Consider the following 24,912-nt stretch of genomic DNA (forward strand, 5'->3'; position numbering starts at 1 on the left):
TGAAGTCATCCAGCATCTCCAGATCATCTTCAGGAAATTAAGGTGTTATTACAGGGTAGGTGAAACACTGCATGGTGGATCAGGGAACAGGATGCTGCGTTCTAGACTCTGCTTTTAACTGTTTGAATTTAGACACCAGACCTGACCCTGCAAAATGAGGGAACTAGACTCGATTTTGATTAAGATATCATCCAGTGCTATACAATGCTTCAATGAGCAGATGTCCCAATTATCATTAACAGAAATACTCAGTCTCAATTGCAGCATAAACTAGCCTGAACTTTATGCAATGCAAAATGCACCAAGATCAACTTGTGCCCTTAAATAAACATATGCAGCTAAAATCTGACACAAGTTGGTGTTATGGGCTGAATTGTGTCCCCAACTCCTCAAATTCATATGTTGAAATCTGAAACTCTAATTCCTCAGAATGTGCCTATATTTGGGGATAGGGCCTTTAAAGAGGTACTTAAGGTTAAGTGAGGTCATTAGGGTGGGCTTTAATCCGATATGACTGGTGTTCTTATAAAAAGAGAAGATTAGCATATAAGCAGGTACAGAGGAAAGACCATGTAAGACACAGGGAGAAAAAAATGGTCATCTACAAACAAAGGAGAGAGGCCTCAGAAGAAACCAACCCTGCCAACTCCTTGATCTCAAACTTTCAGCCTCCAGGGCTGTGAGGAAATAAATTGCTGTTGTTTGTTTAATTTACCCAGTCTGTGATATTTTATTCTGCAGCCCGAGCAAGCTAATGCAGTTGGCTCTTCTATAGCAGCTATATAGTCAAAGGATTCCAATGCACATAAATATAAATAGTAGGTATAGAAAGAACATTAGGTGTCTAATAAAATGTGAAGCTCTGAGATTCTGCTAGAGGTCACACCTTCTCTGTAAACATTAAAGAGGGCTCTTTGAGGATAACAGACTCTGCACAAAAGCCCCACAGTGAGCATCAAGGTGGAGTGCCAGCCTCCACTGTACCAGCCACAGCAGTGCTCTGCAAGGAGAAAATCAAAATGCTAACAATATCTACCAGTATAGGAAAATCAAAACCACACAAAGGATGAATAGTTAAATAGCCTCTCAAGAACTGGAGTGTATTCACATGGAGTGGAAGACCTTCCGCATGCATAGTCACCAAATACACCAGCCACACAAAGGGACTAGGATTGCTAGGAACCTGAATTCTTTGGTGAAGTAATTACTTTTGTATTCTTTTTCCCCTTAAATGGCAGCTCCATTCATTTTTCTTGGGACAGTACCATTAATTCAGGCAAATAAATCATGCTCAACAGGGGTTTCATCTCTCACACCTTTGATTCCCCATTGCATTGTGTTTATACTTACAGCACTTACTAAATTTTGCCCTGTAATGGGGTAATCTGCACACTTCTCTTGTCCCAACTAGCAAGCAGGAACTATTTTTATTCTTTATCATAACTCTTACATAGCTCAGAGCCTTGCACCGAATTAACACTCAGTAATATTCGCTAGCTAGAATTGAACTAAACTGCCATTCAATAAATCTCTGAAGTATTATTCTGCATTTTAGGTCATAGGTAAATACGTATCTCGGTAGGAAACTTAGGAAAGCTGGAGTTCACACTGAGAAAGTCGTGAGAGATGAGTTTGGAGAGATTAAGTAGGCACGGAGTTCCTTATAACTTAAGGAACTTGGATTTTATCCTAAGATGATAGAATGAATTTATCACAAAGGAGCAGCATTTTCATATTTGTGTTTTTGGAAAAATTAGCCTGAGTGCTAGTTGAAAACTGAATTATAGAGAGCCATTACTGAAGCAGGAAGCTGGTGGCAGGGGCGAATTACAGAACAGTCATTGTGTCTGAGTTTTGCAGTCTTTGTAATTGGGAGATTAGTGGGATCACTGTCCAAACAACCAAAGGATGCACAATAGGGCAAGGTATGAAGGTAAAAATGGTGAATTTAATTTTTTAATTTTTTTCTTTTTTATTAAAGTATTAAACACAATATACTAATGTATGTAAAATGCTTTATTCTGAAATGTACAGCTTGATGTATTTGTACATTTGCATATACTAACGCAATGGCTACCAAGATCAAGATTGAGAACACTTCCAGAGCTTCTCGTGCCCTTTCCTAAGCAATAACGTATTAACCACAAAAAATAGTAATTTTATAGTGAAAATCTGACAGATACCACCTTAGCCAAGCTATCAAAGTTAACATCATCAAAATGAGACAAATTGACATCATGTATTTCCTGATACGATGCACTGCAAAGGGCAAAGATGGCCACAAGTTCTTTGACACTTTTCCCATACTGTGGTTTATGTTCCCTACACTTGAATCAAGGCAGACTTTGTGACTACTCTGACAAATAGAATAAAGAAGTGATGCTCTGCCAATGTCTAAGCTCAGGCCTAAAGAAGCTGACAGGCCAGGCACAGTGGCTCATGCCTATAATCCCAGCACTTTGGGAGGCCGAGGTAGGTGGATCACCTGAGGTCAGGAGTTTGAGACCAGCCTGGCCAACCTGGTGAAACCCTGTCTTTACTAAAAATATGAAAAATTAGCCAGGTGTGGTGGCCAGCACCTGTAATCCCAGCTACTTGGGAGGCTGAGACAGGAGAATCACTTGAACCTGGGAGGCAGAGGTTGCAGTGAGCCGAGATTGCATCATTGCACTCCAGCCTGGGCAACAAGAGCGAAACTCCATCTCAAAAAAAAAAAAAAAAAAAAAAAAAAAGCAGCAGCAGCTGACCTGACAGTTTCACTTTCTTTGTTCTGTAATGTTTGTTTTTGAACCCAGCCAATCACTATGCTATAAGAAGCCCATGCCACATGAACAGGCTGCCTGTAGATGCTCCAGTCTATAGCCTTAGCTGAACTCTCAGCCAACAAACAGTATCAAATGCTGCCATAAGAGTAGGCTATCTTGAATGTCCCGCCCAGGTGAGCCTTCAGACGACAACAGCCCCAGCTGCAACTACATGAGAGATCCCAAGGGAAAACCATCTAGCTGAGCTTCAATGGTTCTTCAATCTGCAGAATCATGAGAGATAATAATGAATTGTTTTAAGCTGCTAGGTTTTGAGATGGTTTGTTATGGAGAAATAGATAACTGAATAGCAGCTAACAGTATAAAACTTAAGCTCCATGAGACTTGGAACTTTGTTATCTTCCATGCAGTATCCCCAGCCTCTAGATAAGTGCCTGGCACATAATGGGTATATCAATAAATATTTGTGATGAATGAACAACTGGTAATATTATTGATTTGAGAAAAGAATTTGAAAAGCCACTTATCTTTTAAACAGCTATTAAGCAAAGTTGAAATGTTTGTCTTCTTTTTGCTTAATAACTTGTGCAAGCAGAGAAAGTTTTAAAAAAATGCTATTAATCTTAAATCTACATTCAGAAGTAGATTGCACATTTGACCTACCTAGAAATGGGTCTCTGAAAAAAATAGAATGTGGTAACCTAAATATTTAAAGGCTTTATTAAGAATGTTGTTTCGAGGCTTTACAATCTCTTAAATTGGGTCTTTAAAAAATATTGTCTTACCTTTTATTATTCCTCCAGAAATATTAGGGTTGTTGATGAAAGAAAAAGATGCAACAAAAGAACAATTTAAGAAGAGACAAGGTACTCTTTTTCTTTGGTGGTGTTGCAGGATTTCTGAGATATTTGTAAAGCAAAATGTAATAAATCAATCTCTCTCTCTATCCCCCTTTCTTTCTACAAGACGCATTCTAAATGGCTTTTCCCCATTTCTATGCTCCTTATCTGAAGCCATAGCATCAGTTCTGAGCCAGCACCAGAAGAAGAAGGACTAATATAGAAATGATTGAATAATGAATGGATAATGGCCTAAGAAGCAATAAGCAAAGTCAATCAGAGTTGAATACTCTATGACTCTATGCAAGTATTTCCCTACACCTAAAAATAATGTGAATAATAAATAGGAGCTCATTTGTATTGTTTCTTACATGGGCAATTAAAAAACAGCATCTGTTTCTATACTTGCCAAACCATATAAAGACATGGCAAATCATAATGCCATATACTGAAAACAATTAAAAGTAAAAAAGTAAAATTTAAATATTACACAATAACATACTGGTATGTTACACATAAACATACAAATCGCCTGGTTGTGTAACAGGATCATTGAAAAATGAAAGGAAATTAAAACTAATTCTAAAATACATGTAGTAATTATTATATAGTTCAGTTAAAGTATTAGGTGATTTGTGTTATGCTTACCCTGAAATGCAGGAAGACATTCAGAGAAAACTTTGGCTATGATATTCCCCATACAAAATGCTATAAAGCAGACACACATGGCAAAATTGCTCAAATATCATTAGCTCTAAATGGAATTTTTACTACCAAATACATATTAATCAATATTTATTCTTCTGGAAATAAAAAAGGTCCAAGGCTTATTTTAGAAATTGATCTATTTTTCCTCAGTGGCCCCTTCTATTTCCATATGTGGATGTCAATAATCCTATATATAAATTATTACTTTGCTTGCATTTCAACCATAAGCAGAGTTGATTGTCAGTCAGGTAACTTTTCTGTTTAAGAATTAGATAACCTTTCCAAAGGTTATTATCTCTCATGTAACTGAGGAATTTCCCTGCTCATCAACTCTACTGTTATCCATTTCATCTCAGGGATTACTTCTCAGTTCCCAGGTACTGGCTTATCCCATTTTAACTAAATTCGTGTTCCCAAATTATTCATCTTTACAATGACTTCCTTGTTACCTTTTTCCTCACAGGAAGCAGAGAAGGAAGCAATTTTGATGTTACCTACTATATATTTTACAATATCAATACACTGAAAAATACAGAACTCCAGCTCTGCTCAGGATTCTACTCTTCTAACTAGTGAGCCCCTCTTCTACAATTCTATTCACAAGTGCACCCAAGATTTAGTTTTATTGTTGGGGCACTGACAGTGGCAAAAAAAAAAAAAAAAGTATGGGAGTACCTGGAATTCGTGACCCAAATGCTCTGAATTTAAAGCATAAGGATTTATACCTAATACATAGGGATTTTTACATAGGGATTTATACCTAATAAGTGCTTTTGATTTTCACCATTCCTTCTAATAAGTAATCCAGTCCTATTACTCCTGAAGCAGAAGAAATGGAGCATCCACACTAAAAAACAAAAAACAAAAAAACAAAAAAATACATTCCTTCTCTCAGACTGTTTCATAGATTGGTCTTTGTTGAGACAAAATAGAGTAGTTATCAAACAATGAGTGATGGCTATTTGAGGTGCATAAAACCATTTTAATCCTTTATACTTGTTCTTTTCTTGTATATTTTCAACTTGTAGCCAACAGGCTATCTTTAAGCACAGCCCCAATTCAGGGTGCTTTGAGCCCTTCAGTTCAATCCCTCCAAGTATGGGTATTAGATGCCTCCTCATACTAAATGCTCAGGGCTCCACTCTCCTTTTCTTGAGATTATGGGTGTTTTGAGGGCATTGAGTAAATACAGAAGAGGGGATGTCCATACACAAGTATTTGGGGACGAAGCAAAGCTCCCCGGTACAGACAGGAATCATTCCTGAGTGATGGTGAGATGCTAAACCTTGGCAAGTTGGAGCCAAGACAGTTACATCCAGCTCGCAGGTGGCCTTTAAGTCCTCCAACAGTGCCTCTTGCAGTTAGGATCATCAAACCTCCTAATTTGCCCAGGACATTCCAGTTTATGCCTATTGTCCCTGTTATCATGATGTAATTGGTGTCCCTTCTCAAGTATCTTAGTTTGGGCAAACAATTATATGGTCATCCTATTTATTTATGGTAGAATTTTCCCAAATCCACCCACTTTTCTGTAGAAGGCTTCTCCCTTCTTGAGAGCTTTTCCTCTATCAGCTCCCTGGATCCTGGCTTTCCTGTCCAGTCTATTAATCTCCTTCCTTCCTCTCCTCACCCTATCCCCAAATCTTTGAATCTCCTGAAATTCTTTCCTTCTCCCTTCCATCATCTGGAAAGCTTCCTTTCTTCAAACTCCTTCAAGGCCACCCTTCTGTCTATTCTCTGATCCTTACCTTCTTTCACAATAAACTTTAGACCAGAGAATGCTATTTCACCTGCACAGGTGATCAGCAATTTGGAACATGCTGGTGGCACTGGTCATAGATATTTTTTAAACACCCGTGATCCAGAATCCATGAACCCAGGCGTCTCCCAGACTTACACCAGCCTCTCACAGCAGACATCTGTATTTTCCCAGAATTCTACAGATGATGCTCATATACAGTGAGCATTGAGTAGTCCTGTCCTCATATGCCTCAGGCACTTTGCATGACATCTCATTAATTCTCATAATCTTACAAAGGCAACATAGCGTATCAGTTAGAAGCACAAGGTTCTGAAAATAACCTAACAGGACTAAATCCAGGCTTCAACACTTACTAAGTAATCTTTGAAGTTACTGAAGCTCTCTATGCTTCTAAAATATGGCTACTTATCCTTGTACCTATGGTAAATATTAAGCAAGTTAATACACGTAAAGCACTTCAATCAGACCCTAGTACAGTAATTACTTTTAAAATGTTAGATGGCATGGCTAGTGGTGATCCTGAGATCTAAACTGTTTTCTGAATCTAAATTCCATGCACTTTCTGACATCACTGCTACCAGGTGCTCTCCTATATATAATAAAAGGCAGTATAGGACTGATGAATGGTATGGGAAGAAGTTCTTTATTTTATCATGTGACACCACATAACAGATGCCTAACCACACAATGTAGATATGAATAAAGAAGATGGCTCAGAAGAGTGTACTAGTATTTGTGACTCAGCTAGTGACCATTATGATAAAAAGAATAAAGTTTTGACTTATTTACAGTTTTAAAATGCATTTTATATTGAGTAGTTATTTCATGTTTTCTTAAAACAATTATTGTATTGAACTAAAAATAAACTAGGTAGTTTGTTCACATAACAAATCTACATTCAAAGACATGCTTACAAATTTTCCACTTAGTCCATTTTTCTGTTCTCAGCATTACTACAAATGCCTCATTCCGTCATCACATTGAATTCTTCAACATCCTCTATATCATTTCCAGGGGCATCTCTGGGAAGTAGTGATGCCTATCTTCCCTCGGAAGCACTAATAACCCTAATATACCCATAATTCACACCTTTTCCCTTCTTTGAGGTATGCTGCTTTTTGGCAAGACAGAAAAAACACACTACTAGGATTTGAAAAACTAAATTCTGGGCCTGTTTAAGTCATAAACTACAGAATCTTCGGTCATATATTCTCCCCAGGCACTTGTTTCTCCACCGCAAAAAATAATTCCTATTTGCTTGGTCCTTTGTAGTCCTTTATTATTTATCTTCATGATAACCCTTACATTTAGGGTAGCATTATGCTTATTTTATAGAAGAAACTCAATCTCAAAGAAGCTATAGTCTCCCAAAGATCCCCCAAGTAGTAATATATTAGGCAGAGCTAAACTCACACACTCACTCAAGATCCTAGTACTGGTACATGCTATGCTAATTAAATTTGCTAAAATGGATGAAATGGCAATTTCTCAGGTCCCTTCCAATGATCCTGTTCTCTGCTTCTACTTGCTTTTTCTCTTCTCTCAACTAGCATTAACATCCGAAACTATACGTAATCACCAAATTTCATTTACCATGGTTTTTTAATTATTCTTTAAATTTTTCTCTATTTCCACATTAAATCCAGAGAAATGTTACTTTTTTGAAAGTTTCTGCTTCCTGCCTCTCTGAAGGCCATGGGACTTAACTATTTGTCAAAGCAGAAATTCCCATGGGACTTACCTATCTGTCAAAGCAGAAATTCCCAACATTTTGTAAACACCACTAATTACTTTTTATAACTGTAAAGACAATTATTCCATACTTAAAACCAATTCAAAATAAAATAAATCCTCAATACTTCTTATTCCCTGGAGTAGTAATTTTAATTAGATTCTATTGATTCATTTTCTCCTGTGTGCCTTTATTTGGGAACTACTGTTAGTCTACCCTGCTATCGAGTCTCTTTCCCTAACGAGAAAATGTCAGTCTTAAGGGTCAGGAAAGCTTTTACTTTCACTATCACATGTGAAGAATGAACTAAACACCTAACTTGGAAAGTAAAACTCAGTTGAGGGATTCAGGACATTTCCCAAGGGGTAATATGACCAATTTAAAAGTTGGTATATGTGCCTAAAATAACAAATTAACTCTTTCACCATAATAAAGGTACACATGTGCTCAGTCATGCTGACATGCACTTATGAAATATGCCTAAACCAAATTAAAATAAAACAAAAGATATTCTATGGCAATCTTGAAAAGTCAGGGAGCTCAATAAATATTAAGAGTATGCCTTCACAATGAGAGCATTAAATATTTGGTAATTAACATAATTTATTACGCAAAAAATGAGAAAATATACAGCAGGAGGGATGAGGAGTACACATAGGAAATTTCTGTGATTTTCTTCATTTTGATCGTATTGCTTTCTTGTCTTCAGGAGGGAAGATTTCGACTTCAAAAGTAACAAAATATTTAAGAAGAGAATTCACATCTTTCTGTTCTAACTGGTATTCTTGCATTATTTTCTCAGCAGTCCAGGTTTCTGGAAAAAGCTTATGATTATTGAGAAGTGTCAATGCTTCTACAATGGAAATTTTGCCTTTGGGAATGCTCTTAATATTTATCATATCAAAGTGATGGTCTTTTGGCAATCTGAATTCCTTCGGCTCTTGACATGTTTCAGCAGCTTTTACCTAGTATCAAAAAAAAAAAAAAGGTTTTAGGATGAGAGAAAAGATTTGACATCTACTTTCATACTTCTCAAATCTACACTATTCCTCTTCAAATAACAACTAATATGGTTTGGATCTGTGTCCCCACCCAAATCTCATGTCACCAAATTGTAGTCCCCAAAGTTGGACGTAGGGCATGGTGGAAAGTGACTAGATCATGGGAGTGGATTTCCCCCTTTGGTGCTATTCTCGTGATAGAGTTCTCACCAGATATGGTTGTTTAAAAGTGTGTAGCACCTCCCCGACACCGCGCTTCTGCTTGCTCTGGCAATATAAGCCGTGCCTGCTTCCCATTCCACCATGATTATAAGTTTCCTGAGGCCTCCCCAGAAGCAGAAGCTGCTATCCTTCCTGTATGGCCTGCAGAATCGTGAGCCAATTAAACATCTTTTCTTTATAAACTACCCAGTCTCATGTATTTCTTTACATCAGTGCAAGAATGGACTAACACAAATTCTATATATGATTTTCCAAACTTCATTTTCTTATTATAATGAGCCATAGTTTAATAGTACTTTTGCCACATTGCCTTTTCATAACTATAGCTCTATCATTAAGAAATGTAGGCATCTCTAGAAAATAATAATCAAATGTATACCATCCACTCACCACATTATTTCATGTGTTTTAAAAGAACAAAGAAAATAATTTATTAAAAACTGCACCTGTTTTAAAAGGGCAGGATTCTGATGCCACCCTAACAGCTGGCTTGATAACATCTATTCTGTTTCCCAGCTTTGTATTTCATACTCAGTACTCCCAAACACCTTGAATGAATTGAAATATTGCTAGTGATCTTGTCTCCTGAGAAAATAAACTAACGCCTCCAATACACTCCAGTATAAATAAAACAACCTATGCACACCCATCCTTCCATCTATCTGTCCCATCCCAGCTTAATCTCAGCGCGTGTGCTCTGCATTCCATTCTCGTTTCCTAGCTATGCCTATCATTCTTTCTTTTCTTTTCCTTTTTTTACTGCACTGTGCCTACTGCTGCTTTTTGGTCAAATATTGAAATGCTATAGTTACTATGTTTTTTAACATGCCCACCAAACCCAAAACCAACACCTCTTTTATGACCAGTTTCCTTCTCTTCAGGTAATGTTTAAAAGAAATAATGCTTGCTATCTCTAATGACTGCCTAGTTGCTTAATTCAGAGGACACTTTTTAGACCTCATTTGAACTCACTATAGTATCTCACTACATCTGACACTGCTGACCACTCCAATGTACCTATAACTATCTTCCTCCTTGGTTTCCATGCCACCCCCTCACAGTTTTCCATCGGTTTTTTCAGTGGGTCCTTCGGGGTTTTATTCATGGACCCTTTTCCTTTTGCTTACCCTTAAATGTCAGTGTGTGACATTTAAGAGCGCCCAGGCCTTCTTCTCAGTCTACACATTCTTCCAAAGTAATCCCACACACTCCTCTAACTTCCATTACTGCCTACAAGTTAATTACTTCCAAAGCTGTGATCGTAAACCAAGACCTTTTCTTGATTTCCCAACCCAAATGCTTAACAGGTATCTCCACTTAAATGACCTACATGCTCCTCAAATTCAATATTATCTGAAACTAAACCTATCACCAGTTCTACTCCCATATCCTCAATCTCAATGACCAACACTACCCACCTCTCATGCCAAAAATGAGATTATACCTGCACCTCCCTCTCCCTTACTCATTACACCAATCAATGACCAAATCCTGTTGACACTGCATCATATGTCTCTCGAACTCACTCACATCTCCCCAGTACTGCTAAATCACCCTAGTCCAAGCCAATGTCTCTTGCAGAAATGACTGCAAATACCTATTTGGTCTCTTCTAATTAGATAAAATGCACTTTGTTCCCCCGCCAGGCTACTTTCAAATCTAACATCACTTTTGACCATTAACTCTTTAATGACTTCCCATTGTCTTCAGAATAAAACAAAACTCCTTAGCAAGAAAAATAAGGGCCTTTACGATCTGACCCCTATCACTCTCCATCGCAACTCACTTCTCCCAAATTCACATTTCACATTTTCTCATAACTGCAGTGAACTCTAACCATTCTTCAAAGGCATCACACACTCTTATATCTTTATATTGCAAATTAGGCCTGAAACACTCTTCTCAATTTCTTCACTTTCCAAATCTCAAAGCTTCTCTCATTTTCCTATTCCCAGGTAAGGTAGATCTTCCTTCCACTCCAAGCACATCTGTATTCAGATTTCCTTTCTAATTAATAGTCAATACTAAAATAAATAATTATTTGAGACAAAAAAAATCTAAGAAGATTCAAAATCCTCTCGACTGAAAAAAAAAAAAAAACCCCTTAGGAAATTAAAAATAGAAGAAAATGTCCCAAATGTGATATAAGTATTTTTTAATTGAAAACAAGTATCATTCTATTATAATTAATGCTGAAACATTTGAGACATCCTGTGGAAGAAAGGAACAGATGAGAATGCCTACTTTCACTGGCATGTTAATGTATACAACACAGTAAAAGAATGAAGTATAAATACTAGAAAGAGAAGTTTTTAATTCTACATAGATACATCTTTAGAAAAGAGAATCAACTGAAAACCTAACAGAAATAATAACCTAGCAATGTGGGTAGCTACACTATAAAAACCACTCACTTTCTGATATATAGTAGTACCTGGCTTTATCTACAGTTACCTGAAGTCAACTACAGACCAAAAATATTAAATGAAAAACTCCAGAAGTAAACAATCCATAAGGTTCAAACTGCAAACCATTCTGAGCAGCATAATGAATTCTTACGCTATCCATTCCATCCTGTCTAGGATGTGAATCCTCCCTTTGTCCAGTGTATCCATGCTGTACAGGCTACCTGCCTGTTAGTCACTTAGTAGCCATTCTGGTTATCAGACTGTGTGGCATCACTGTGCTTGTGTCCAAGTAACCCTTACTTTACCAAGAATAGCCCCAAAGCACAAGAGTAGTGATGCTGGCAACTCAGTTATGCCAAAGAGAAGCCATAACGTGCTTCCTTCAAGTGAAAAGGTAAACGTTATTGACTTAATGAGGAAAAAAAATCATATGGCGAGAGTGCTAACATGGATAATAAGAATGAATCTTCGAACCCCGAAATTGTTGTAACTGTTCCATTTTATTAGTTGTTAATTAAACTTTGTCATAGTATATATTTATAGGAAAAAGCAGTATATATAGGGTTCAGTACTACGCTCAGTTTCAGGCATCTACTGAGGGTCTTGGAACCTATCTGCTGATAAGGGAAGACTACTGTAGCAGCAATAAACAGTTTAAATTTAAAGTGAAAAAAGCTCCCATCACAGTAACAACATTCCCTTTACCCCTCAAAGACTTAATAATTAAAATGTTAATTCTCCTCAAATTAATCCATAAATTCCCATTCAATTATACTCAAAATCCAAATAGGACTTATTAAAGAACCTGACAATTTCATTCTCAAATTCATCTGGAAAAATATTAATGTGTGAAAAGAGATAAGAAACTTTTTAAAAGAATGAGAGAAGACTATAAGAAATATCAACACACATTATAAAGCTCTATTAATTAAAACTATGGTCCTAGTGTATAAATAGAAAAATAAGTAAAACTGATGAGTCCATAAATAGACCCATATGTGTATCTAGAGATGCATTTTAAGTAAGTGGAGAAAGGTCTGGGCTCTTCAACAAATTATATTTACACAACAAGCCATCTGTTTGAAAAGAGGTTCAACTGATCTATTCCAGACATCAAAGACCACATTTAATGCCAGATAAAGATTTTAATATAAAATGTAGTTATAAAACTACTAGAAGAAAATACAGAAGAGTTTATATGATGGTAGAGTGGGCCCAGTATTCCTTTACCACAAAAGGCAAAAAGACTGAAATATTTGACAGAATTTTGAAAAAATATGTTAAAAAGTCAGACAACAAATAAATTATTTGCCATATGAAAGGCACAGTATCAATGATGTCTAGAGGCATCACAACCATGAACTGCCTGAAGGAAAAAAAGGGACACAGAACATAAACAAAAGGCAATTCCAGTTTTCATTATCACTCTCCCTAAGGAATCTAGACTTTTCCTAATGTCCCCATGAAATTTTAATATCACTATATACGTATCTCTTTACGCATTATATGTATAACTGAGTCTTATACATACAAAGCATTAATTTTTTTTTGCTCCCAAGAGTGAATTTTCAGATGCATAATTAAGTAACATGAGAGAAAGAATACTCGGGGAGTATTACTCAACACCTATTTTAAAATGACGTAAGAACACAGACATTAACCCTATACTTTTTTCATGTGAGCATTTGGTAATAACTGAACCCTACAATTACTATGTGCAGCGATTAACAAATCTTGTTTTATTTCTCCTCTGTAGTGAAAATAATATTAATAATTCTATCTGTGCAAATATCCAGAGAGAGAGGGACAGTACCAGAATATTTTAGAATGAAAAAAAAAATCTGGAAGTTGTTGGCACTTCCTTGGCCTTTAATCAAACTTTTACCCCTAACTAGAATCTTCCTGCCCCCAAAAACTCATCTGGTTAACTCCAACTGATCCCTCCTCAGGCCTGAGCATAACTATCACTTCCTCAGAAACCATCCTTGATCCTCCCATTTCAAAGAGGTCCCTCCAATATACTCAGCAGTGCACGTACTTTTCCCATAATTACGGTCACATTGTTGCTCATTTGTTCAATGGCTGTGTCCTTCACAACATCATAGGCCCTGTGAAAATAAGGACTAGTTTTGTTCATCACTATATACAAAGCACTTGTGCCCAGGACTTACATAATACAGAATATGGATTTACACACAGGTTCCCATTCCTAATGTATTCTTTGATCCTTCTAATTTTAAATATCCTATCTGAATACATCCTTAAAAAAAAAACAGAACACCCCACAAAATCCAACAACACTACTTACTAAAGGAGTCTCTGAGATTAGAACATACCTCAATCCACAGAAGAATGAGAAAATAATATTAAAGCTCTGCTTTTGTCACTCAAATGACAACCACTGGAAGTAATGCCTTACCAAATCCTACAAATTCTGAAATACTATGAAATAATTCACACAGTTGCTTGTATCAATACTTCCACAAGTTATTTTAGAATTCTGGTAAATATCCAGTGAACCAAGGCATAAGTGTCTTGCTGTCTTACACCACTGTGCTTAAACTTTGCCAAGGCCCGTAGATTGATCACAACACACACTTGCAGAGCACTTTTTTTACGACTTGCCACACTTATTCATTTTCCTGAAGCCCCAAAATAAGTAAATTGTGTATTCACTTAATTAAACATACATTTACCTGCAAGGAAGACACAGGATCTTTGGAATCAACATACACATCTTTTAGAAACGACAGCAGCTTTTCATCTTTACGAGCAATCTCTCCTTTAACTTCTGGATAGACTAAGGAAAGGAAAAAAAGTCACAATATTAAAATCAAGGAAAATTTCCTGTAATATCCTAAACGCTTAACACAAACGCTTTCTTTTCTTTTCTTTTTTGAGTCGGAGTCTCGCTCTGTCGCCCAGACTGGAGTGCAGTCGCGCGATCTCGGCTCCCTGCAACCTCCGCCTCCGGGGTTCGAGAGATTCTCCCACCTCAGCCTCCCGACAAGCTGAGGCTACAGGCGCGCCACCACGCCCGGCTAATTTTTGCATTGTTTGTAGAGACGGGGTTTTGCCATGTTGGCCAGGCTGGTCTCGAACTCCTGACCTCAGGTGATCTGCCCGCCTCGGCCTCCCAAAGTGCTGAGATTACAGGCTTGAGCTACCGCGCCCGGCCTAACCACTTTAATTTTTTTAAAAAATAAACATAATCATTTGGACTGTTAGGAAAATACTTTAGATGGAAATCAAAATTCCAGGTCAGGCTCTGCGTCCATCGTCCAGTGAAGACCCCTAGAGAAAGCTCTGTGACCCTCTCGGATTTTGATTCCCTGTATCAAGTCCGTGACAGCAGCCGGCGAGGGCCTGGTTAGCGGGAGCACTGGCCGCTGCCTCTGGGTCTCGGAAGTAGGCGGGGCCGCCGACCTCACCGCGGGCACGGAGGACAGTCTCAATGTCACCGGTCTGGCGGCTCCCCCTTCCAACGCTCCGCCAACCCGAGCGGCTGCGGCCGAGCAGGCTGACGCCGATCCCTCGGCCTCCGGACCCACGCTAGGGACAGCCGGGCAGCACAGGGACTCCGCGCCCCCGGGCCCCGAAACGCCCTCGCACCACTCACGACTAATCTGCTCTCGCAGGAGGCTGTTGGTAGAGGGGTGTCTGGGAGCGACAGAGGGCTTCATCTTGCTGATTTCCCGTTCCGCTCGGTTCTCTAGGTTGAAATTCCTGATACCGCGAATCACTAGTGCTCCCATCTCCTCATAACATTATGCGCTCAGGTTCAGGCCGCACGTGGGAACACCGGCGCAGGACAACTCCGGGACACCAAGAGCATGCGCACAAGTGAGGGGAAGCCCCGCCGCGGGCGCTTAAATGCGTGCCCGTCGCCCCCTAGCGCTCGGGAGGCCACACACCGCTTCTCTGCCCAGGGCATTTAAAAGGGAGCCCCTCCCTTCGGGGCGAGTGACTGCTCCCACGGGGGCCGCTTCCGGCGGGAGGTGGCGGGGCTTAAGTCCCCAGACCCACCGTTGCTTTTAACGCTGGAACTCCGAGGGAGTCACCCGGGAAGCTCTGTAAAGTTCTGTGCCGGGCCCTACCCCAGACTTTCTGATTTAATTCTTGTGGAGTGAGGCCCAGCATTGGATAAGACTCCACGTGATTCCAAAGTTTCAGTGAAGAGTTGAAAATCAAAGTCGTAAGGAAGTTGACCTTGAAGTTGTTTCACAGGGCAATGCCACCAAAGAGTTAGCCGATAAAAATGGAACTTACTGAACCAGGGTCAAACTGGGCTCTCAAGTTGCCCTTTCCTGCTTTTGTGAAAGGAAAATAATGAAAGGATGTTCCTTGTCGATGAGTATTTGTTCTCAGCCGCTCTCATTTAAATGCCTCTTATTTTCCTGTCCCCCCGCCTGATGCATTTTCAAGCCACTGTATTCTTTTTCCATTATTTTTTACATCCCGTTCTCATTTGACCTAATGGTATCGATTTTAGTTATACTTTCCCTTATCTTATTTTTGCTACTAATTTACTTCTCCGTGCTACTAAATGCTGAGTCATTCCCTCTCCTATTTCTCTTCTCTCTTGCCTTCTTCATTCTTTTTAAGCCTCTGTGTAATTTAATGAAAGGAACAGACAATAAGACGTCAGAAAAAACAAACAAACAAACAAACAAAAAAACGAGTGTTACATTCACCTTCTCCGTCTCTCTCCATTTCCTGAATGGGTTACTGTAGTGCTGCTTTTATTTAAGACCCTTTAGAAATATTGTTATTAATCTAAAATAAAACCCATCAGGAAGGAAGCAGTAGGAAGGAGGTTACAGTATTTCTCTTACTGTGGCTGCAAAATCTATTTTTAGTGTTCTGATCTCTGCTTAGCAAAATGAAGTAGAGTGGATGTTTTTAACCAGCTTAAAGTAAGAAAATATTGATGTAAAGATAATCGAATAGAATAATAATAATAAAACAAGAATCAAAGAACCAAAATGAAGAAAGGGAAAGTTTTTTAAAAAGAAAACTAATATAATCATTAAATATAATGCTTAATCAGAGCAAAAGCACTGCAAGGAAGACGGCTTCAGCCACTCTAATTTAAATGCCCTTTATTTAATTATACTGAACATTTTTACAGGGATTGGTATTTGGAATTTATAGAAGCTGAAATCAGTGATCTCAGATAGCATTAACTGGGAAGTTATCCTGAAGATGGCAGGCTGCTCCAAGATTTCTATCTTTGATACTTTTAAGCATGCTTGTGATTCAGGGCTTTTTAGGCACGGTATTTCTATTTCTACGGGTGCTAAGAAATTTTAATCTGCCTCATTATGTCTATGTGCTTTAATCATGGTAGCAATTCGACTCACTGCCTGTTAAAATATTTTAAAAGTGAAAATCTCATTTTCATAGAAATTCCACCGAACTTCGGGCAGTATGAAAAAGTAATGTTAGAAGTGACTGTCAGGACAGTAGGGATTACAATATGAAATAATTATTTGAATTCACACATTCCAATAGAGCTTGGATTCAACATTGAAAGAGCTTCCAGCATGTGTCAGCTGCTTTGCCTGATCCTGGCCCAGTGCTGCTCAGGCCCTCAAATTGCAAAACAGAAGGCAGATGCACTCCATCAGAAACTCACAATTGGCTGTCACCCTTTGGGAATCATGGAAATAAAACCTGAACCATAAATGCATAATTCCAGCTCTTCTTGTCAAAACATATAAATTAACAGGAACTCTGAACTTAAGAACTCCTATTGGGCTTATGTTAAGGATTGAAGTCAGATCCCCAAGGAAAGTATAACTAGGATGCTGCTTAGAATGAAGCTTCCATCTGAGTGGAGTATTATGATGCATGTGTATGGCTGAATATCTTAAGATACTAATAAACCCAGGGTCTTGACAACAACTAGAATGTAAATTCTGAGGACAGAACTTTTGTCTGTTTTGTTCACTGCTGTATCCAACACATTGAACAGAGCTAGTACACAGTAGGTACTAAACAATTATCAAATAAAGGTCAAATGAACTGAAAGACAAGTAGGATCCCTGAGCTGGAGTCCAGACCCCAGACAAGTTCTCTCTGCCTGAACACTAGCCCTGCTTCCAGAAGTGAGTCCTTATGCAAGTAACTTAATGTGGTTGAACACACTTTGCTCATCTTAAAATTGAGATAATAGTAATCACCTAAGGGGTTTTACACAGATTAAAAATATGTGTCTAGTACAATGCCCAGCTCAGAATCTGATGTTCAATATTTGCATTGTTTTTCATTTTTCAGAGGAGAAGGGAGCAGTTTAAAAAAGGACACATATTCTGAAGCTCTGGTGAATAGGTGAATGAAAGTGATAAAAAAAATTTGAGATTACAGTAAGACTCATGTTCTTCAATAATTTAATTTTTAAAAAATAAAAATGCTAAATTTGATTTTTATTTGCTGATTAATGTGCTCAGCACACATGGTGGCATTGTTAGATTTATTAAGGTTGGAATATGGGTGGGAATCATTAGCTCTGGGGCATAAAATGCCACCTGCCTGTGCCTGACATTGGCCACAGAAATAGTCCCCACTTTGTTTCCCTCTGCCCTTATGTCTTTCTCTCTGCCTAGACTTTTACCATTGGGTACTCCTTCTTTTGAACATAATTCAACAGCATTCTGTGTTCTCCAAAGGATTACAGTAGCTAAACCCAGGTGACAGTTGGCTCAAGGGGCCCAGGACAGCCCTCAGAGGTTTCATCAATCAAATCTCAACCACTAGTGAGGAGCACAACAGATTTATGGAGGAATGACTTATTCTGGCAGAGGTTCTGGTGTTCAGGCAGAGAGAACCTCTCCAGGGCCTGGATTCCAGATTAGAAACCAGAGAATCTGTAGGAGTCCAACTACAGTAATTTACAAGGTTCCCAAGTTTGGCCAATTTCATAGTGATGCAGTGTTTTGGGTCTGTAAAACCTAGAATACTGGGAGCGGGGGGTAGTGCCACAAACTCAAAACCAAAACAAACTAGGCTTTGTGCAGATCCAGTATTCATATTGAGGAACACTGGGTCTCAGATTAGAGATTAGAATGATCAACCAGCAATTATGCCCAGATGCCTGCTTTGTGGTTACTGCACTCATGACTTTTGTCATTGTATTCATTTGTATTCATTTCCTATTGCTGCTAGCAAATTACCGCAAATGGTTTAAAACAAAACAATTTATTATCTTACAGTTCTGGAGGTCAGAAGTCCAAAATGAGTTTTTTAAGGATAAAATCAAGGTGTCAGCAGAGATATATTCCTCCTGGATGCCTTTTTTTTTTTTTTTTTTTAATGGGGAAGGGTTTCTTCTAGAGACTTCCCACATTTCTTGGCAGCCAGCAGTTGCATCACTTCATTGTCACGTTTCCTTCTCTGTGACTTTCCTACCTCCCTCTTTCCATTGTAACACCGTTATGATTACATTGGACCTGCGTGGACAATCCAGGATAATCTCTCCATCTGAAGATCCTTGATTTAGTCACATTTGTAAAGTGCATTTTGCTATGTAAGGTAGCATTTGCAGGTTCGGGGATTAAGAGACATTTTTGGAAGGCTTACTGTTTTGTTCACTACAGTCATCAACTTTAGATGACGGTTTGCTGCACAGATCATCCCATCACCCAGGTATTAAGCCCAGTATCCATTAGCTCTTCTTCCTGATTCTCTCCCTCCTCCCACCCTCCGACCTCCAACAGGCTCCAGTGTTTCTTGTTCCCCCTCCATGTGTGTATGTGTTCTCATCATTTAGCTCCCACTTGTAAGTGAGAACATGCAGTATTTGGTTTTCTGTTCCTGTGTTAGTTTGCTAAAGATAATGGCCTCCAGCTCCATCCATGTCCCTGCAAAAGACATGATCTTGTTCCTTTTTATGGCTTCATAGTATTCCATGGTGTATATGTACCACATTTTATCCAGTCTATCATTGATGGACAGTTAGGTTGATTCCATGTCTTTGCTATTGTGAATAGTGCTGCAATGAACATACACGTGCATATGTCTTTTTATTAATAATAGAACAATTTATATTCCTTTGAGTATATACCCAGTAATGGGATTGTGGGCTTGGATAGTATTTCTGCCTCTAGGTTTCTGGGGAATTGCCACACTATCTTCCACAATGGTTGAACTAATTTACACTCCCACCAATAGTGTAAAAGTGTTCCTTTTTCTCCACAACCTTGCCAGCATCTGTTTTTTTTTTTTTTTTTTTTGACATTTTAATAATAGCCATTCTGACTAGTGTGGGATGCTATCTCATTGTGGTTTTGATTTGCATTTCTCTAAGGATCAGTGATATTGAGCTTTTTTTCATATGTTTGTTGGCTGCATGTATGTTTTATTTTGAGAAGTTTCTAGGCATGTTCTCTGCATACTTTTTAATTGGATTATTTGTTTGTTTCTTGTAAATTTGTTTATAGGTGTTGGATATTGGACCTTTGTCAGATGCATGGATTGCAAAAATTTTCTCCCATTCTGTAGGTTGTCTGTTTACTCTGTTGATAGTTTCTTTTGTGTGCAGAGCTCTTTAGTTTAATTAGATCCCATTTGCCAATTTTTGTTTTTGTTGCAATTGCTTTTGGTGTCTTCGTCATGAAAGCTTTGCCATGCCTATGTCCTGAATGGTATTGCCTAGGTTTTCTTCTAGGGTTTTCATAGTTTTGGGTTTTACATTTCAGTCTTTAATCCATCTTGAGTTGATTTCTGTGTATGGTGTAAGGAAGGGGTCCAGTTTTAATTTTCTGCATATTCTAGCCAGTTCTCCCAGCAACATTTATTAAATAGGGAATACTTTCCCCCATTGCTTGTTTTTGTCAGGTTTGTCAAAGATCAAATGATCATAGGTGTGTGGTCTTATTTCTGGGTTCTCTATTCTGTTCCGTTGGCCTATGTGTCTGTTCTTGTACCAGTACCATGCTGTTTTGGTTACTGTAGCCCTGTAGAATAGTTTGAAGTCAGGTAGCATGTTGCCACCAGCTTTTTTCTTTCTGTTTAGATAAATCAAAAAATTTCTTTAAAGGACTGAAGTTAAAGCAGAAATCAACCACATAGAAAACAAACAACAACAACAAAAAAACGGTTCTTTGAGAATATAAAATCTGACAAATTCAAGTGAAAATAAAAGAACAAATAAAATACATTAAGAATTTTTTGGAAAGAATATGATCATAAATATAGAGACTTTTTTAAAATTGAAAGAAAAATATATAAATATATATACAATTATAATACTTAGTCTCATTCCCTTGTGTGACATGCTTCTAGCCAATAGAATATAGCAAATATGAATATAACACAATCGAATAGAAAAGAATAGAATAAGGAATAGATACAGAATAGAATAGATTACGGTCACTCTCGTGATTACTTTACATTATATAAGACCACCTTAGGAGACAAGAGTGAGGGATTCTCCTGTTGGCTTTGAAGAAGCAAGCTGCCATGTTGTTAGAGGACCTTTGAGAGAACCTGCAAGGAGGCCATATGGCAAGGAACTTCAGGGCCTTTGGGAGGTAAGAGGAGGCCCGATGTGACAGCCCACAAGAAACAGATATCTCAATCCCACCACCATAAGGAACTTAATTTTGCCAATGACCAAGTAAGCCTGGAAGAGTACCCCTGAGCTCCAAAAATTAAGGCAGTTCAGTCAATCCTATGTAATCATTTCAATGGATTCCCAATATAGATTTGGTTAAATTCAACACCCATTACTAATAATACATTTAGCTAACAGGGAATAGAAGAAAACTGCCTTTACTTTATAAAGGGTACAATTCAGAAAATTATGGCAAATATCGTATTGACCAGCTCACAAAGAACAAGAAAAAGAAATAAGAATTATAAATGTTATGTTATTTGTTCTTTTGCAAAATCAGCACTTCTGTCTGCCTTGAAAATTATAGAGAATCTGGCAAAGACTATTAGATCTAATATATAAATTTAATAAGGTAGCTGAATAGCTAGCTATCCTACCCATCAGTTAGAAAACATAATGACCAAGGCCCAGGGCAATGGCTCACACCTGTAATCCCAGCACTTTTGGGAGCCTGGGGCAGGCAGATTACCTGAGGTCAGGAGTTTGAGACCAGCCTGGCCAACATACTAAAACCCCGTCTCTACTACAAATACAAAAATTTTCCAGGCATGATGGTGCACATCGATAATCCCAGCTGCTCAGGAGGCTGAGGCACAAGAATAGCTTGAACCCAGGAGGCGGAGGTTGCAGTGAGCCGATATCAGGCCACTGTACTCCAGCCTGGGCAACAGAGCAAGACTTTGTCAAAAAAAAAAAAAGAAAAGAAAAAGAAAGAAAATATAATGGTCAAAAAATTTCATGGATGATGACCACAAAAATTATTATGCATCTCAAAATAAACTTGAAATATGTGTAAAACTAAAACTTAGTAAACCACAAAAATTATGAAAGAACATAAAGAAACACACATGGCTAGACATACCAGGTTCCTTGATGCAAAGTCTGAATAGTGTAAAAATGTCAATTATTCAAAAAATAAATCAATTAATTTGATACACTTTCAATTTCAATGAAAATTGTAATAGCATTTTTAATGAAACTCGATCACTGATAATAAAGTTCATCCAGAAAAGAAAATACGAAAGAATAGCCAATAGATTTTAGAAAAACAGCAATTAGGTAGGACTTACCCTATATCAGAATATGATATAAAACTTTATGGTATGGTATTGTTATAGGAATAGGCAAATAAATAGTGACAAGACAGATGTGATTATGTACAGGGCAACATTTAAAATCACTCTGTGATGTAAGGATATAATTCTTTCCCCATAAACAACTGAATTTCCAACATCATTTATCAGTTTGCTTTTTCCCCTTGCTCTCCATTCCCATTTATAACAATTCCCTGTCTTCTTTCTTCACTCCAGCTTTCCCTGCTGCATCAGTTTGCTTTCATACTGTATCTGTCCCTCCATGTCCCCATGAACTTGCTTTATATGGAAGTAAGGAACACCTCATCATAGCAGTTTTGGTTTGATTCCAATGAGATCTTTTTTTTCCATCCATAGCAATTTAATCAATACAACAGTTGTCCATCTTGGCCCCAGCTACAGAAGGTAGTCTTGATAATTTGGCACAGGGAAAAAAAAGTGAAAAGCTGCAAAGAACAAGCAAATAATCAAGAAATCATTTTCATTTCAAAGATTATGAAAGATTATGAAAATAAAGAATATAGAACAGGGAATTCCAGAAGGACCCCAGAAAAGATGTGAAAAGCAAGTTGTAACCAAAGCATTTTACCTTAACTGGTAAACCCAACTCAATAACTCCGGAGCTAGGGTCTGTGTTTGTTCTCTCCGTCCGTCTGGTCCTTTCTCCCTTTGTAACTGTCTCTGATTCTTTTCTTAGCAGCCATGGTGTAACATAATGATTACTAACCAGCTTGGCATCAGACAAACCTGCATCTGAATCTTGGTTCTATCACTTCCTGACTGCATAATTTTGTGGTAAGCTCCTTAAATTTTCTGGTATTCAGTTTCTTTATCTGTAAAATGGAAATATAACAATACTACTTATTTCATAGGGTTGTTGTGAGATATGATCCATTTGAAAGCATAAGTCTTGTCATACAGTAAACATTCAAAAACTATTAGCTATTATTCTTTTATATAACAAAATACTAATATAATAGGAAACATTTTAATAATTATAGTTTAGGTTTGATTGGCACTTTATGGCTTAGAAGTTAGTATCTTCAGATTCCTTATTTATTAACACATTATTGCAATACTCTGTAGTATTATACCCAACTATACATATTTAAGAGAACCGTTTAGCTGCCTGAGGCTGTTTTTAAAATGGTGAAGGATACTCTCGGAAGTATATGAAGTGTCCTTGCTCATAGACTTTTTGGATTAGTTTCTTATTGTCAATCCATGACCTTGCAGGCACAGCTCTGCCTTTTTATTCTGGTAGTCCCACCTTTTGTTAGCTTCTGTCTCCATTGTCCCTAGGAATTGCACACAGCCACCCCTAAGCATCAGTGCACACAACCCTCTGCCGAGTTTCATTTCTGTTGGATGTGACACTGTTAGGTGAGGCAGGGAGGCAGGTGTGGTAGACAGAACTCTATGACCCCCAATGACCCTAAACAGGGAACCCAGTTAAGCCTGCTTTGGACTTCTAACCTACAGAACCATAGAATAATAAATAGATATTGTTTTAAGCCTCTAAGTTTGTAGTGATTAGTTGTGAAGCAATAGAAAATGAATACAGCAAGAATAAATTTGGGGATTAAGAGGGTGGTGGAATGAAGAGGGATGGGTAAAGAGACCAGGAGAATGGGATATAGCTATTATAGAAGTCATTGCAGGTCAGGTGGTGGTAGAGGTTTAAAATGATCGGAAAGAGTCTGGTTTTTATTTTCTATGAGTGAAGGTCTCTTGAGTGGAAATTAGAGAGCCATAGGTCTCTCTTAGAAAGATGACTGACAGCTACATAAAGGATGTTTTAGAAGAGAAAGAGAGACCAGGTAAGGTGCTGTTATTCTCATCCATGTGGGAGGTTAAGTTTTTTGGTCCAATTTTCTTAGGGATATCTATTTAATAAGAGGTCTCTGTAGTGGCACTGCTTAGATATGACTTCCACTTGAGCTGGACAGATAGATAGCAACAGTAACCTAAATAGTGGGATTTGAGATTCAGAGGCTGAATAAGTATAGTCATCTATTTTTTCTCATTCCACTCTTGGTGTAGTTAATCCTTTTTAGAGCTTTTGATTCCATAGAAGCTCAGGATGTATGGATGCAATCTTGTTCACTTAGAGGTTCCCAACCCACAACCATGGGCACAGTAGCTCTTATATGTCCAGAGAAGGCTTCCAGAGAAGTCTCCAGAGAAGGCTAAAAATATGAGGTCTGTCTACAGCTCTCAGCAGTGTGATCTAGTAAAAGAGTATGTGAAATTCCCATTTTCATCAAAAAGATAATTCATGTACCTAGCTAGCTGCATTTTGATAAGTGGTCTTAATATATTTACTGTAAGAAATTATAAGTATTTATGCAAGTCGGAGAGAATCTTGTTATTTAGCAATGCAGCTTTGTTAGAAATCTAATGGTAGTCTTTTAAAAAATAACTTTTGATTATGAAAATTTCAAACACATTTAAATGTGTAGAGTTTAGTACAACAAATCTCCATGTACTCTTCATCCAGTATCCATAATTACCAATTTATGGCAAATCTAATTTCTTCTATATACTTTCCCATTTTCTACCTCACTAGTCATTATTTTTAAAAAATCCTTCTTTTAGTGATACATCTTATTATTCTAAGTACATCTTACCAAAGACAAGGACTGCTCTTTTAAAACATAACCACAAAATAACATTAGTCTTGTTCAAAGAGCTGTGAATGAGAAAAAGGTACAGATTTTTGGATGGGTTCACACTCAGAAATTTTTTTTTAAGTGTTTTCAATG

At 37.9% G+C, this 24,912-nt stretch overlaps 2 protein-coding genes across 2 annotated transcripts in view; one reads left to right on the forward strand and one right to left on the reverse strand.

Moving 5' to 3' along the window:
- Positions 1-6,694: 6,694 nt before the first annotated feature.
- Positions 6,695-15,283, reverse strand: NDUFAF4 (NADH:ubiquinone oxidoreductase complex assembly factor 4). Its single transcript, XM_003824369.6, has 3 exons — positions 15,057-15,283; positions 14,134-14,237; positions 6,695-8,771 (listed from the first exon to the last, which is right to left on the reverse strand). Exons 1-3 carry the CDS (start codon positions 15,190-15,192, stop codon positions 8,484-8,486), a joined length of 528 nt encoding a protein of 175 aa, XP_003824417.1. The 5' UTR covers positions 15,193-15,283; the 3' UTR covers positions 6,695-8,483.
- Positions 15,284-15,407: 124 nt separating this feature from the next.
- Positions 15,408-24,912, forward strand: part of KLHL32 (kelch like family member 32) — a 256,154-nt gene continuing 246,649 nt past the window's right edge. The window contains exons 1-2 of the mRNA XM_057302567.2: positions 15,408-17,547; positions 17,717-17,805. The gene's annotated coding sequence lies outside the window, so the exon portion shown is untranslated. The remainder of the gene's footprint in view (positions 17,548-17,716; positions 17,806-24,912) is intronic.

Source organism: Pan paniscus, chromosome 5, assembly GCF_029289425.2.
Source record: "Pan paniscus chromosome 5, NHGRI_mPanPan1-v2.0_pri, whole genome shotgun sequence".
Lineage (NCBI taxonomy): Eukaryota > Metazoa > Chordata > Mammalia > Primates > Hominidae > Pan > Pan paniscus.

Coding starts and splice junctions, on each gene's coding strand:
- NDUFAF4 (XM_003824369.6), bottom strand. CDS start 15,192: ATGGGAGCACTAGTGATTCGCGGTATCAGGAATTTCAACCTAGAGAAC. Junction 14,238..15,056: donor CCTGCGAGAGCAGATTAGTC/GTGAGTGGTGCG, acceptor TCCTTTCCTTAG/TCTATCCAGAAGTTAAAGGA. Junction 8,772..14,133: donor ATCCTGTGTCTTCCTTGCAG/GTAAATGTATGT, acceptor TTTTGATACTAG/GTAAAAGCTGCTGAAACATG.